The sequence below is a fragment of the Phyllostomus discolor genome, chromosome 3, assembly GCF_004126475.2.
Source record: "Phyllostomus discolor isolate MPI-MPIP mPhyDis1 chromosome 3, mPhyDis1.pri.v3, whole genome shotgun sequence".
NCBI classification, from domain to species: Eukaryota; Metazoa; Chordata; class Mammalia; order Chiroptera; family Phyllostomidae; genus Phyllostomus; species Phyllostomus discolor.
Genome location: NC_040905.2, coordinates 74,721,678 through 74,736,425, shown reverse-complemented (window position 1 = coordinate 74,736,425; position 14,748 = coordinate 74,721,678). Strand labels below are relative to the sequence as shown.

Genomic DNA, 14,748 nt, shown 5'->3' with positions numbered 1-14,748 from the left:
CTGAGGGGCCTTTTCTTTTCTTTTCCTTTTGCTGCTAGTTAACAAAGGCCAGTATTTTTTTTTCTACCAAAAAAGAGCAAATACCTTGTTTTGTGGCCTTTATTTTTTATTGTTCATTCACAAACTGCTTAATCTTAAACCAGGGCTTTAAAAAGCTGCTTTATTTTTTTTTCTGTTTGAAAAACGTCTCCTTAGATATCCCTTGTGAGATTGCTTCCAAGCTTTATTCTTGTACTTTCCTTCTCATTTACTTTGGGCTGTTATCAACTCTTTGTACTTTGTTTTGTCTTCACCGCTGAAAAGAAAAGTCGACCATGAAAAGTCAAGGTTTGAAGTGTTGAACTTGATTCCTTGAGTCCTGTCCACAGTTTGGCTCTTATTACTGTCCCAGGCTGACCTCCAGCCCAGGGGAGGGTGTCTTGGCAGAAGTCTGAGAATTCCTCGATCAGTAACTCCCTTTTTTGGATTTATGGAGTCTTTAGGTGGATCGCTTTGTGCTAAGCATGTTCTTTCTTCTTGGAAAGGAGCGGGGCTGGGCTGGGATGAGAGGAGGAGTTTCCCCACAGAAATGCTTGCCGCTCACCTCTCTGTTCACCATGCTCAATGGGCCCAGCTGCTGCTGCACCCTGCCTTGAACCACACACCATCAAAGCCCTGAAAACTCATCCAACGACCTGTTTTAAATAGTGTTAAAAAAGCAAAGTTGGATAATGTTGTTAACCTTTTGTGGCTTGCTCCTGACTTGATTCATTGCTCCTCTTGAAAGTCTTTGCTCTTATTCTTAGAAATCAAATTTTAAAAGACTCAGTAGCCAAACAAGCCCAGTATTATATTGTGGAGCAGAGTGACTCTGAGAGCTCTTTGTGCTGACGATTAATTTCACATGTAAACACTTTCATTTTGTTGCCAGGAGATTTCCTTTTGTGTTCTCTGCCTAGTTGAAATTTAGAAATAAAATTCCACAGCTGCCCGGTCCCCACATAGTCGTCAGGGTCCTCCCAACATGGCCTCACGATGAGCAGCGTGAAGGTAGAGGATCCACTGTCAAGTCCACACAGCTTGTGTCAGACGCCTGTGGCCGCACACACTGTATTTTGCCGTGTATAACGTGTACCCATGCAGTCTTTCCTTTTCATTGTTTAATCCCATTATTTATTTATGTATATCTAGATACTTGTTTTTTGCATTATAAAGGAATTTTAAAATTTATTTTTTGAACATATTATGCTACAAGAAATTTTAACAAATAATTGTCACAAGAACAGATACAAGGTATTTCAGGTACTACTTGTGTATAATGCGTATCCTTTTTTCCCCTCAAAAATTTGGGCAAAAAAGTGGGCAGTAACATAATCTACTGTGTGATATTTATAAAACATGACCATTTTCTGTGCTCATGGTGGACATATGCACCCAACAGGCTTAACCAATTTGTGAGCTAGCATTGTCTTCCTCGTTGAACCTTCTTGTCTTCCTAGCCCCATTTCTTCAGGTTCATGCCCTGTCAGACCGTGGAAAAGCAGGGAGTGTCAGCACATGCAGTGATACAGCACTGCCCTGAAAGGCCATCCTCTCCTTTCTGGCAGGGGAACTTTTATGGCTGAGAATGTTTTGTAATGCTTTCTCTGTAATTATTCGTTGTTACCACAGCCAGCTCCGGTGTGTGTGCTTTGTGTGTGTGCGTGTGCACATTGTGTACATAAATTAGGTCTCTGCATGTTACATTTAATTCCCAAACCAAGATGTTTGCCAACCTGGGCACCAACTAACACTTTTATTCTGCTTTCCAGAATGTCCAGAGTGGCTCCACATTCTGCTTGCTTATCCTTTGTCCTCTAGTTGCAATGCATTCCATTCCCTCCACTATGTGCTTCATCTGCAAGTGGCATTCCCAGGGTTAGACAGGTCTCTAAGACTCGTCTCTAGAGAGACAGTGCATCATCTTTTGGCACCATCTAATCATTGATGTAATGCTGTTCAGAGAAAATGATCCTTGTAGCTCATTTATAGTCTCAGTTTACATCCTGCCCTCACGTGACCAGTAGCACCTGGGAGCAGAGTGGCTTTTGAGGGAGACTCTTAATAGCTTCACTTCAAAGGGTATTTGCAGAAATGAAGTGTTCGTGTATGAAAGTAATGTCCCCTTGTATTACAGTACTAGGTTCCACAGCTTTCCAACCAATTAGGCAGAATGGAACACGTATACATGCAGACACACGCACACTGTTTAATTGGCAGAGAGATTATGAAATATACTCCTTTGCTGCTCAAAGGATTAATTATGCAGGTCGGACACCTGCTGCCCCAGCCCACTTTCCCAGTTACATGGGGTGGGCACCTATCCTTGTTAAGACATAAAGAGGCCATGTGTGTGTATTCTTATGCACACAGAACTCCATCAAGGACAGGAAATACAATTATGGTTGTTAACCAGGCCATGCCACATCTTCATAGCAGGTTTCTGAGACAGTATGTTAACCAATTAAGTAAGCAACATGCATGTATGTGTTGTATTTAAGCTCTGGATAAAGCCATGACTCTACCTTGGAGGATCAATTTCACATAGCAGTCTCCCCAAAGAAATAGTGATAAAGACAGTAAACAGAGGAGAAGACAAATTTAGAGATAGGCAATAAGTAAATATAATTCAAATTGTACATGCAGTATAGAAGTGATAGGAAATATAGATTAGATTGATTCTGTACATGAAGCATACTATTGGAAAATCAAGAGCAAATTTTGAAATAAAAAGCTTAAAATATTTTTTAAAAGAATTTAAGGGATAATCTAGTTTGCATTTTTTTAGGACCTTGTAGGAGTGGTCTCTGATTTTCCCCACATTTTATTTTTCTGATTGGGATACCAAGTAATAATCATTGCCTAGCTAATTACCTTATAGACTAAAAAAATGAAGTCATTTTTCATATGTGTTGTCCACAGAGTAAAACGATCCTTGAAAGAGAGATTTAAAAAACAAAAAACCTTGAGCATTACATTCTCAACTTAAATGCTGTGGTAGACAGTTGAAACTTAAATACCCAGCCACATGTAAAGAATCAGTAAGAAATAGTACATTTTCACCATTAAACTGTATTTAAATATGTTGTGGGTTTAAATACGTTAAGTATACTTGGAAGCAAAAAGATTGCTTTTACCTAAGAGTTGCTCATGGATATTTAAATGCACATCTACTGTGATTAGTGTATTTAAATGAATGTGGCTTTTCAGTTGTTTTTTATGTAGTCATCAGTGACATAAGTGTAGCCTTGTGGAAAAAGATGTATTAACTAACATATTCAGTGACAGGCATAAACACTCAACCTTTCCCAGAATTTAAACAAAACCTTTGCATGTACTGGAATTTAAGACAACGAAGTTTTCCTTTCCCTCTATATTTTCACAGTGTTTTCTCAATTGTTGAGGAAAGAGCTTGCCTTTCTAATTTCTAACTTCTGGAAGAACAGTCATCTAGAGCAGCAATTTTCAACTTTTTCCATCTCAGGGCACATGTAAACTAATTACTAAAGTTCTGCAGCACACCAGAAAAGATATATATTTTTGCAGATCTGACAGAAAAATAGGTGTAATTTTGATTCAGCCACACTGGACAGCTATTGTTGTGTCGACTATTATTTTTTTATTTGACAGTCTAATGGAAAACAGGTCAGTGCCCCTCACTATATAGTTAGTTGGGTATTGCATGTTTAAAAATCCTTGCAGCACACCATTGAAAATTGCTGTTCTGGAGAGTTTTGAGGATTTTACTTGAACAAGAACAAACAAATGCATATTTTATACATGGAAGACACTTTTAAGAGGACACATACTCTTCTTGTCAAGATCAAGGTGCACTTGGCTTACATATTTAATAAAACAACAGTTATGAGGTGTTCCCTTGTGGACTACCCAGATCGCTTACATTTCTGAGATCCACCATAAAGAGAAAGAGAGTTCAGTGAAGTTAAAAACATGAAAAAGTTAGTTTAATTGATGTTCATGAGAAACACAGCTTGAATCCAGAAAAGTGAATGAATGCAATATAGTTTAAGCCATGTGTCCACCTTCAGGGCATAATTGACCAGTGCCAAGAGGAACAAACAGCTTTAGGGTCCAGCAAGAACAGGACTCTGGAAAGACAGATCACCTTTTCCCTGTTTTCTGACCCACATATTATCAGTATTCAGCAGCCTCAGTGGTCAGGGTCATTGTCAGCTCCTAATATTCTGGCCTAGGTAAAAAACAGGGCGAAGCAGCCCGTGGAGTTGCTTCAGATTTGCTTGCCGCCACCCACATTTCCTCTGTTGACTGTGCTACTGGATGCTCTGCTAAATGTTGATTCTGTTTGTTTTTACTCTGTTGATACATATTCCAACAGCCATTACATTTGACATGAACTGTACTTTTTTAAAAAATCGCACTTAAAGTACTGTATTAGTTTGCTGGGGCTGTCAAAGCAAAGTCCCACAGACCAGCTGGCTTAAACAACAAAAGGCCATTTCTCACAATTCTGGAGTCTGGAAGTCTGAGGGCAAGGTGTCGGTAGGGTCAGTTTCTTCTGAGACTTCACCCCTTGGCTTGTAGACAGTCCTCTGCTGCCTGATTCTTCACATCACCTCCCCTCTCTGTGTGTCTGCATCCCCATGGCCTTCTTTAGAAGGACACCAGTCCAACTGGATTAGGGCCCACTCTCATGACCTCCTTAACAACTGTCTTCAAGTATAGGCTCTTTTTGAGGTATTGGGGGTTAGGACTTCAAAGTATGGGTTTGGGGTGGAGGAGGACATGATGCAGCTCCTAGCACACACTTTTAAAGTCATCTTTTAGAAGGTCTTCACGCCTCTGCTGCCCCTACCCGCTGCTTGTTTGAGCTCCTAGAAGGCAGGAACTCTGTTCTCTTCCTGCAGTCCCCAGAGCCCAACAGTGTCCAGTGCATTGCGGGCGACTCACAGACTCATGGTGAATGCATGCGTGAGCGAAGGTGTTTTGAATTATGTGTGAGAGGGTAATAATTGTCATAGATTTTTTTTCTCTTAAGTCCTCCATTTAAGAGTCTCAAAACACCATAGGTATAAGAAAAAAGCTGTAATGACGGTAGCATATATTTCCAATAATCTACCATCTTTTTCCAAAATCACGAAAGGAAGTTAAAGTATCTCCTTTAGCTACCATGTGCAGGGATATGCGGAGTTCTTAGAGACCAGCTGGGCAGGTTTTCAGAAGGTAACAGGCTCCTCTGCCCCTGCCATTTGGGGCTTAAAGTTCTGATTCTGAAAGACACAAAGAATTGACCACAAGGCCAAAGCGTCATTTATTTTTCCTAAAGTGTGCATTGATTACTTTATGAGTCAAACACTAAAAAATGCCTAATTAGGAATATCCTTGTCAAATCTGTGGCTAAATTGTTTCCAAAGAGCAAATTTGAGGTAGATGGGGAAGTTTCCTCCTTTGTGGGTTTCACTATAAGATGCTCGTCTTCCTGAGTTCTTTGGCAAAAAGTCACTGACAGTTTTTCTTTCTTTTTTTTAAAGGAAAGTTAAGTTCTTGGGAAAATAAATTGTAAGAATAAGTATAATAATTTCTGAGAGACAAGCTATTTTTTCACTACAAATCAGAGTTGGGTGAACCTAGAAGTTAAATGCTTAGAACAATGTGATTTTGTTAAAATAGAATATCACAGAAAATCACAAGAACACAAACATAACATGTTTACTTGATTTTCCTTTACATTGTGTCCATGTGTCTATGAAGTTTTTATGTGCATTTTTATCAATGTTTTGGGCTTACAGGAAAACTTTATATCTCATTAATATGTGTATTATTTTTAATGGTACTTAAAGTGTGCTTTTAAAAGTAGTAACTGGAGAACATTATGCTAAGTGAAATAAGCCAGTCGCTGAAAGACAAATACCATATGATCTCACTTTTAAGTGGAATCTAATGAACAAAATAAACTAATGAGCAAAATAGAATCAGAGGCATAGAAACATGGAACAGGCTGACAGCTGTAAAAGGGGAGGGGGCAGTGGGGACTGACTGAAAGAAAGTGAAGGGATGAGTCAAAGAACATACATGAAGGACCCTTGGACATGGACAGTGGCGTGAGGACAGACTATGGAAGTAGGGGGCGGACTGGGTGGAGGCAGGGCAAAGGGAGCAAAATTGGGACAACTATAATAGCACAGACAATAAAATACTTAAATTAAAAAAAGAAAAGTAGTAATGTAGAAATGTAATTATTATTATTGGCTTATATATATATTTTTTGATTTACAGCCTTGCCTTTGATCCCAATGTAGGGTCTCCTGAAATTCAGCCCAAGCTGGGATTCGTTTGTTTTCTTTACCCCTTCCTGGTTGCAGGGCACGTCAGGGTGGCTCTTTGTCCCAGATGAAGAAGATGGTGGCATTCTCCCAGAAGGGGCTGGTCAAAGGAGGGGAAAGCTGAGCAAGAGGAAGGAGATTGATTTGGGGGGAGGCAAATGGCCTGGAAAGCAGACTCAGTACTAAGTCAGAAAATAGGTGCAGTTCTTCCCAGATGAATTCTCAAATATTTAAGACCTAAATATATGTGTTGGCTATGGACGCTGTAGTGTTTGAGCTGTGGTAGGCAATTTGCATTCTGGGATAATTCAAGAACATTGGGATAGTGGGAAGAACTGAAGTTTAGAGTCTGGAAAACAGGTTTTTTATAAGTCCTATCCTACACTGACCTTGTAACTTTGGGCAAGTCTGGTGACCTCTCTGAGTTTCAGTCTCATCACCTGTGTAATGTTAAGACCTATCACAGGGTTATTGTCAGGATGAGTTAAGTAATTTATATAAAATCGCTCTGTGAACTGGGATGTGCTGTAAATGTTACTGGAGTCGAGCGAAGTTACTGTTAGACTATCCCAAGGAACCAGCGCAGCCATCCACATTTTGTACCTCACACCTCCTGAGCAAATAGGTTGATTGGGACATTGCAAACATCTCAGTTAGCCCAGGGGTTAGGCTACCACATCTGGGCTTCCCAAATCAAAAACAACATGTAAGTCTGTTTGTTAATCTATTAATGAGGTGTGATTCTTAATATTATTTACTAAACGTGAGTATTAATAAATGTAGAATAGGACTTAAACCTGTTTTCCAGACAGTATTTAGAGAATCAGATGTGGAGGAAATCTTACCTAATTTCCTCCCCTACCTTCAAGAAGGGCTTTATCAAATGTGAATTAGCCCTGAATTAAGTTGTTAAATTCTGTTTCTAATTTCTTACAGTAGATTTCACATTTTTCCTCTCTGAATTCTTTTTAGCAATTTAACAATTCTGCCAAGTTCTTTCTTATGGCTAACCTGAATCTGCTCTAGTTTAAGTCCTGAGCCCAACCCCTGTCTTTCCGGGAGATGGAGGACAGCTGGTAGACAGACTTCTTATAATAATAACCGTTTGTCTAGATAGTCAAAGGAGAGTTATTCAGTTCGACTCACTCTCTCCACCTCACCCCTAAATCCATCAGCTGGTATTCTGTGAATCATCCACAGCGATGCTGCCCATCTCCCTGCCCCTCGCTCAGACACTTTGCTACTTCAAGGCAGCTGGGCAGTGTGTTGTTGGGGGTTACATGGACCTGGGAGAATGCAGGCTGCTGCTTCCTTTCCTCCTTATGCTCTGTGCATAATCTCGAGCCTTCTACAGAGTGATCAGGATAACCCCTAACAGTGTTTGATGGACGCATGGCATATTTATCTAATAAACATGGGATTTTGCAGGGATTCTTATCATAGGCTGCTTTGAAAGTTAGGTGTCCCCGGTGCCTTTCTTTGCTCAGCCAGTCATGCCATGAGGCTGCCCCTTGGCATGCTAAAGATAACATTGATTGATATCTCGGCTCTATTGGACTTAGTCTGGGAAGACATAGAGCTAAACTCTCCTGAGTGCAGCCAACATTCAGAAGCACATTAACAGTCTGACAGAGTAGATGGGCTTCCCCAGCACTCCAGAGTTGCAGTTGGGAAGTAAGTGATTGCTGAGGAGGATTGAGCTCATTAAAGCCGATCACAGGTGGTTTGAAAGCGGATGCTGTTTTTAATCTAAATGTGTGTGCTCTTGTGTCTCTTACAGGTTTATTACCCAGATCTCTCTGTCTGGGTCAGCCAAGAGCCATTTCCAAATAAGGAAATGGAGGGAAGGCTTCCTAAGGTAAAATCCTTAGCTGCTATTTTGTTAATTGTATTAAATTTAGGAACAATTTTTTTTAAAACATCAGAGTTACTCATTTTTATTTTTAGTATTCATTATAGTCTACAATCATAATTCATTTATCTGATATTATTTTGACCTTGGAAATAACATATACTACAAAAGGAATCATCTCCTAAAGTCCGTGACACTTGAAGTTCACATTACCTTCCTTTCTTGACAAGTCCAAGGCAAGTTTTCATTTAATAACTGTGGAGCCAATGTACATTATACAATTTTTAACTTTTTGTTCTGTTTCTGGGTAGAGAAAGTCAAATATGATGCTCAAGCTGAAAAATATCTTAAAAGATAAGGTGATGACAGTGTTGTCTGAAAATAATGCCTGAATGTTTGATAAAATGACCCATGAATCAAAACAGAAAGAACATTATAAAAAACTGTTATATTTCTTTCTTTTAATTTTTAGGCCTAAACTATTTTTGGGAAACATGCTTTCATTGTGCTGACATCTTAGATGTGACAATTCTCTGCCTTAAATAATTTGTAAAATTTACATTTTAGATTTTAGCACCATTTCTGGTGGGGGTGGGGGGAACCAACAAAAACATTTAAAAATCTTTTACCAGTTTTTACTATAAATACCTTTGGACGTTGCTTGTTATGGTAAATATCATATGACCATTAAGTAGGAGGATTGTACTTTTACCACTGACCTCCTGATTTTGCAGCTAATAAAAACAAATAGAGTTCATTGAAAATAAAAATAAACATTTAAAAGTTTCATATGTGTAACTGACCAGTGATGAGGCCTGCCCAGCTATTACTGATGTTTCAATGTTTGAAAACTCTCTTATTTACACTAAATGATTTCAGCAATTCTCTTATCTTTTACTAGCAGGCAGAATTTGAAGAGATTGTGTCAACTGGCAGTTTGCACTCAAAGAAAGCAATTCTAAATTGCTTTTAATTGTTCAGACAATTTCTGAAGGTCAAGGTTGAAATCATTGGCAGGGAAGTAGGTGAACAAAATGATTTTGCCCCTGTCTGAGCTAGGCTCGTGCTGATCCTGTAGAGTTGGAGAGGAAGGTGTATTAAAACACACCTGAACCCCGCCATCCCCCACCACCATATCACTAGCATTGGCCATATAACAATAGACATTCTTTGCAGGGCCGGCTCAGGGCAAAATTCCCCTGAGCCACTGAGGGTAAGGCATGATGATGGAAGGGGCAAGAGAGAGTGTAGTCTTTTCATTAGTTCCTGCCCCATACAGGCACCCAGGTATCCTCTCTGTGGTACTGGTGAGAGGATTACAAGAGAGACAAGACTAGGCGAGTCCCTCCATGAGTCAGTAGTGCCTCCTTTTCCTCTTGGAAGGCTGGTCCTGGTCCCAGGCCTTGCCTGCAGTTGGCACAATGGATCCTGCAATTCAGGCCTTCTGTTATTTTAAGTTCTTTCCTCTCTAAATAGGTGAATAGTATCTTAAGCATAATATATTTGTCCTATTCCCAGAAGTTTTCTTCTGGAAAAGCACATCTTTGTATAATCATAAGAAAAATAAGCTTGACTGCCTTGGTCCATGGCACATGCTTGAGTGCCTGGGGGATTCGTACACTAACAGTCGTCATCCCAGAGGGCGATCCAACCCCAGGTAGCTCAGCTGTCGGGGCACCCAGGAGAGCCCGTCTGTGGGAGCCATTGGACACATTGTCCCCTCCTCCAACCTTCTAGATTATTCAAGTTCCTCAGTCCTCTAGGGGTCATATGTGCTGGATGATGGGAGAAGGTCGGATTATTTTTGCTTGAATTTTTAAAAGGCCTGACTCCTGGAGAAATAGGACACCATTGTGTTCCCTCTTCAGAATGCCTCCTTCCCTTGCTATATAAGCCTAAAATTCCTTTAGTGGGGGCAGGAAGACTGTTCTTTATTTCTTTTCTTTAATGGACAAAAGGAGGTAACGATTGAAATCTAGTAAATTCCAGCCTCCAGTGGGAGGCTGTGCAGAACTTGATCTGCCCACGCGCTCCCCTCCCCCACAGACTGTTGGGTGGTGGCCCCTGGGCTGCTGCAGCATTGGAGACCCTGCATGGCTTACACGTTTCTTGCCATTGGCCAGCAGTGCTTGGCCGGCTCCCTGCAGCAAGTTAATGAAGAGCAGGCTGGGCAGGGACTGTTTTTTGTTTCTGTTTTAATCTCTGCAGGTTTAAAATCTAACAGCATACTCAAGCCATAATAGGCACTCAAAACATGAATAATAAATGAAGACGTGAATGTTTGGGAGCCTCACAAGAGAGAAAAGTAGTAAAAATGTAGATTCCCATCTGAAATAATCTCCTTCACATTTTTTTCCTATATATAACCTCTTTCCAAATTGTCCAGATGCCACTCAGTTCTTTATTTCGTTTTGTGTATTTTCCATGGAGGTACAAGATTAGTAAGACTTGAGATTTATATAGAGACAGATGAATGCTCTTTATATTCACTTTTGAACAGAGTAAGCCTGAGCTGAAGTTAGCAATTTAAGCCCAGCCAGGTGCAGAGGGTAGTCATTGAGTGAAATGATGTTTGTGAACTTTTGATTTTCCTTCCTGGCCTGTGACAATTTCGAACCATTGAATTCTTCACTGTCTAAAAACCTAAGTCTGTCATATCTCGAAACACACATGCTAACTGCTTGATGGGGGGTAAGGAACAAATATTTTAAAGACACCAGAATTACAGTGTATTTCTTTTCTATTTTTAGTTTTGGGATTGCATGCCAAAATTTCAAAATTGAACTTATTTTCACAACTCAAAGGAAGGGCCCAATATAATGCTTTTGGAAATTTATCTAGATCCTTAAATGTATGTGAGTGGTGAACTATATTTTAATTAAATTTTCTGGTTTGGTTCTGTTGATACTTAATTATATCAAAACATCCTCTAAATCACAAGCTAAGACTGGAATAAAGTACATACTGAGTGGATTTGATATACATCTAAAAATGTTGTATATCTCAATGTCTGCGATTTTTAAGTACAACATTTGGGCATACTAGGTGTTTAATATGAAAAATCTATACAGTAAATAAGTCTTTTTGAAGTTGAATTATTTGTGGCATTTAGTTCACCCTGGGGCTGCTGAAAACATTCAGTTTCAAGTTGTTAGGAAGTTCCTGATGTCTGAATTCTTGTTAAAAAGAAATTCAAATGTGATCATTTACAGATCGCAAAGCAAGATTATCACTTTAATCAAAGTTATTATATCCCGTCAAGTTAGTTTATTATACATGTCCTGTTAAAATATGTGACCTGATCAAAAAAGGAAAAAAAAAGATCTTTTAAAACCACAATGGGTAATTTTTTTCCCAAGAAACTCCAGTAGTTAATAGCTTTTCTAAAGGAGGAACTTGTCGAATCACTATCTCCATATCTGTTCAGAGCATCCAGTCTATTTGCAGTAGAGTGAGACCACTCTTGCATCATCCAGTGCCAAATGGGGTTCACTGCCCTGTCCTCTCACCGCTCCCTTACTGTGGAGAGCTTCTTTCCATTGGTGCTCAGCGGGGGGGTCATCAGTCATATTGCAGCTGGATTATTTTAGCCAGAAACACAAAAACCTCACCCAGTCAGTCCAAACTAGCTGAGTCTCTCTCTTCTGGCCTCAGTTTCACACTGTTCTCTTATTTCCAGCCCGCCTCCCACCCCCGGCCCCACACCACCTCCCTTTCAAACACTCCCACCTTTGGTTCCCACTTCTGATTCTGACCATAAGGTCCACCTGGACTGTGCCAGTGCTAATGGAATGAGCCATACATAAATTGCATTTGTGCAAGTTCTGATATGCTTTTAAATATTTTTCTTATATATTAGAAAATAGACAATTTCCCTACTCCATCACAGCCATTGAACACTTAAAAAAAAATGTATTAATACTCCAGCGAGCACCTCTCACCCAGCTCTAGGTCAGGCCCCATCCGATGCTGACCTCAGACACCTGACTCACTGGGGAATGCCACCTCCCACATGGCTGGGCTCGGCCCTTAGAGAAGCACTTGATTCTGCTGAAGCCAAGGCGGCTAGTGTTTAATTATTATGCCCCCACAGACCTAATATTTACATTCAGGTGAACCGTGTTTAATATGTAAACTGTGTTTGCAAAACATTGGGCATTCAAGGATAAAGAAATTTCAGATGGTTTCAGAGCATGACTAAGTGTGTCTCTCTTTTGTGTGTGTTCATCTGTTTGTGTCTGGGTCCACCTGCTTTTCAGGGAAGACTTCCTGCCCCACAGGGAGTGGGCCGCAAGAAGAATGGCGAGACCGAGGCTGCCTCCCTGACTCCACTTGGCAGCAATGAACTCCACTCCCCAAGAATCGGTTACCTCCACTCTTTTTAATCATAACACCTCCATTTGTATTACGTATGGTGTATGGGTATTGATGAGGTCATGGTATCATATATGGGATTTTTTTCTGTGTAAATCATCAAGTATAAGAAGAAACTATGGGACTCTGAGCCTTGCTTTAGAGAATTTACAGTGGTCAAATAGGTATCATCAAATCCGTTTTTAATCATTCTGACTCCAGTGAAAACGCTCAGAATTTCACACTGTGAATCCACGTTTACAACCCTTACAGGTGGGCCCTCAGGCCTGGTTCGCTACGACGACGTCTTCCACAACTCACACTCCCACTGCTCTCACACAACCGGTCCACTCCTGCCTCGGCACTCACACGGCTCCGACTGCTTCCTGCAGAGGCTGAGAGTCCCCATTTTTTTTTTTCATTTAGATGTAACAAGCCTAGTAGTTTATGTTCATCAATTGTCTGTATATCTCTATATTTTATCCATGTACTCTTTTGATGTATAGAAGTAGTTTGAAACTCATTGTTTCCTTGTGGTAAGTGACCGAGATGCTGCCACAGGACCTGAGACACTGATGAATGGTGCTATTTTGGACTTTCAACATGCTCCTTGGCGAGGTAGCTCTGATGGAGTTATTTTTTATTTCCATGTTCTAAGAAGGTGTTGGTACTCTGTTTCCCTGAATGTTGTTCTCTAGACTGGATTGACTTGTTTTCCTTGTGTCTTCAGTGTGGCTTTCTTCTTCAGCGTTGTAGGTTGAGTGAATGCTACCGGGGAGAGTGTAAGAGACCACGTCTCATGGGCTGGCACTCATGGACCCGCAGCCACCGTAGTGGGAGCAATCACAAAACTGTAATTTACTTACCAAATCTCTTCCTTTGGGTAGCCTCGCCCGCCTAACTTAGAGAAAGAAAAGCAATAATTGGGCAGGCATTTTTAGGTGTCTCTCTTGGTTCTTTTTTTTGAAAGAATATTTGGGGGGGAAGGAAAAACTCCATTTTTAATAAATGCCCTAAAAAAAAAAAAACCCAAACACTGGCGTCTGAGTCGGAATAGCAAAATTACACCTTTCCCAAAAATTAGGTTGGAAAAAGTGTCTACAAAAATTTTTTTTTTAAAAAGGCAGAACATTCTTTTTCCACAATTTTAATAAGCAAGGTGTAGATTTTACATTTTTGTCCTTGCTCCCAATGGAACGGATAAACAAACAAAAAAATCAGAAATACCATCTTCTCACGGAATGTTGTTGCATTAGCCAGTCTGAAAGCCCACCTTAATTTTTATATAACTGTCTTTTAGCTCTTCCTTTGACAGGGCAGGCTCTGTTCTGAACTGCTCCGCTTCAACTGTTACCCATCGACGATGCATGCGCTGCACTTCTTTGTTCTCTTCTCGCGCCCCCATTGGCCTGAGTTCTTCGTGCACTTCCCCGCTCCCTTCTTTGTTAGAATAGGTGTATCAGCTGTGTAAATAGAGCAAGAACAGTATTCTGCATCTGTGGCATTCATGTAGAGTTGCAGTTGTGTGCTGCTGAAAATGCAGGCTTTTGTAACAATGTGATCTTTACTGATGCACTCATGACAAGTACCCAATGTATTTTAGCTATTTTAGTAGTATTTGTTCAATAAATATACAAGCTGTAAGGTAACTGGCTTGGCTCGTCATTGGAAAGGCCTGCTTTGGAACGCTGTCACTGTTCATGTTAATTCATGTGTTCTTGGAGCCCCCAAAGTAGGCCCAAGGGCAGATATCAAAAAGGATCAAATCAGTTCTGCCTTTTGTGCATTTTCCTTTCAGATGGTTTTATGAGATTAGGGGCCAGGCACTGGCTCCTTAGGGTGGGATTTGCAGAGCAGCCTCTGGGTACCAAGAAGAATTAAACCAAAACCCCTTTATTTCTACACAGTTTCTTCCCCTTTCAGGGCACTCCCACACTCTTACTATTTACCTTTAGGACCTATTCTGTGGTGTTCCTTATCTGTGCCAAAAGATACCTGACCTCACTTATAAACAGACAAAAGGTTTATGCTTATGATAAAAATTTTGAGATAAGATTCATATGTGCCCAGCTATCTGGAATCTACAGATGATAAGGTGGCATCACCAGAACTTTCTGGAGGTCTCATGTGACCCTGAAACCCCGCCATTCAGGGGATTCAGGTTCTCCCTGTGCATGAGAAATGCCTGCTGCTCTCTTCTCATCTACAGTGGGAGTGTAACTT

The 14,748-nt window shown here is 40.4% G+C and overlaps 1 protein-coding gene across 8 annotated transcripts in view; it reads left to right on the top strand.

The window, feature by feature from the left end:
- The window catches only part of LOC114494341 (neuronal regeneration related protein), a 29,416-nt gene extending 15,242 nt beyond the window's left edge, over positions 1-14,174 (top strand). For all 8 annotated transcript variants that reach the window (XR_003684393.2, XR_004902005.1, XR_004902006.1 and 5 more), the window contains 2 exons: positions 8,101-8,178; positions 12,432-14,174. Coding sequence is in view for 5 of the 8 variants with exons in the window: in XM_028509378.2 (XP_028365179.1) it covers positions 8,101-8,178; positions 12,432-12,557 (204 nt within the window). In the remaining 3 variants the exon portion in view is untranslated. The remainder of the gene's footprint in view (positions 1-8,100; positions 8,179-12,431) is intronic.
- Positions 14,175-14,748: the final 574 nt, after the last annotated feature.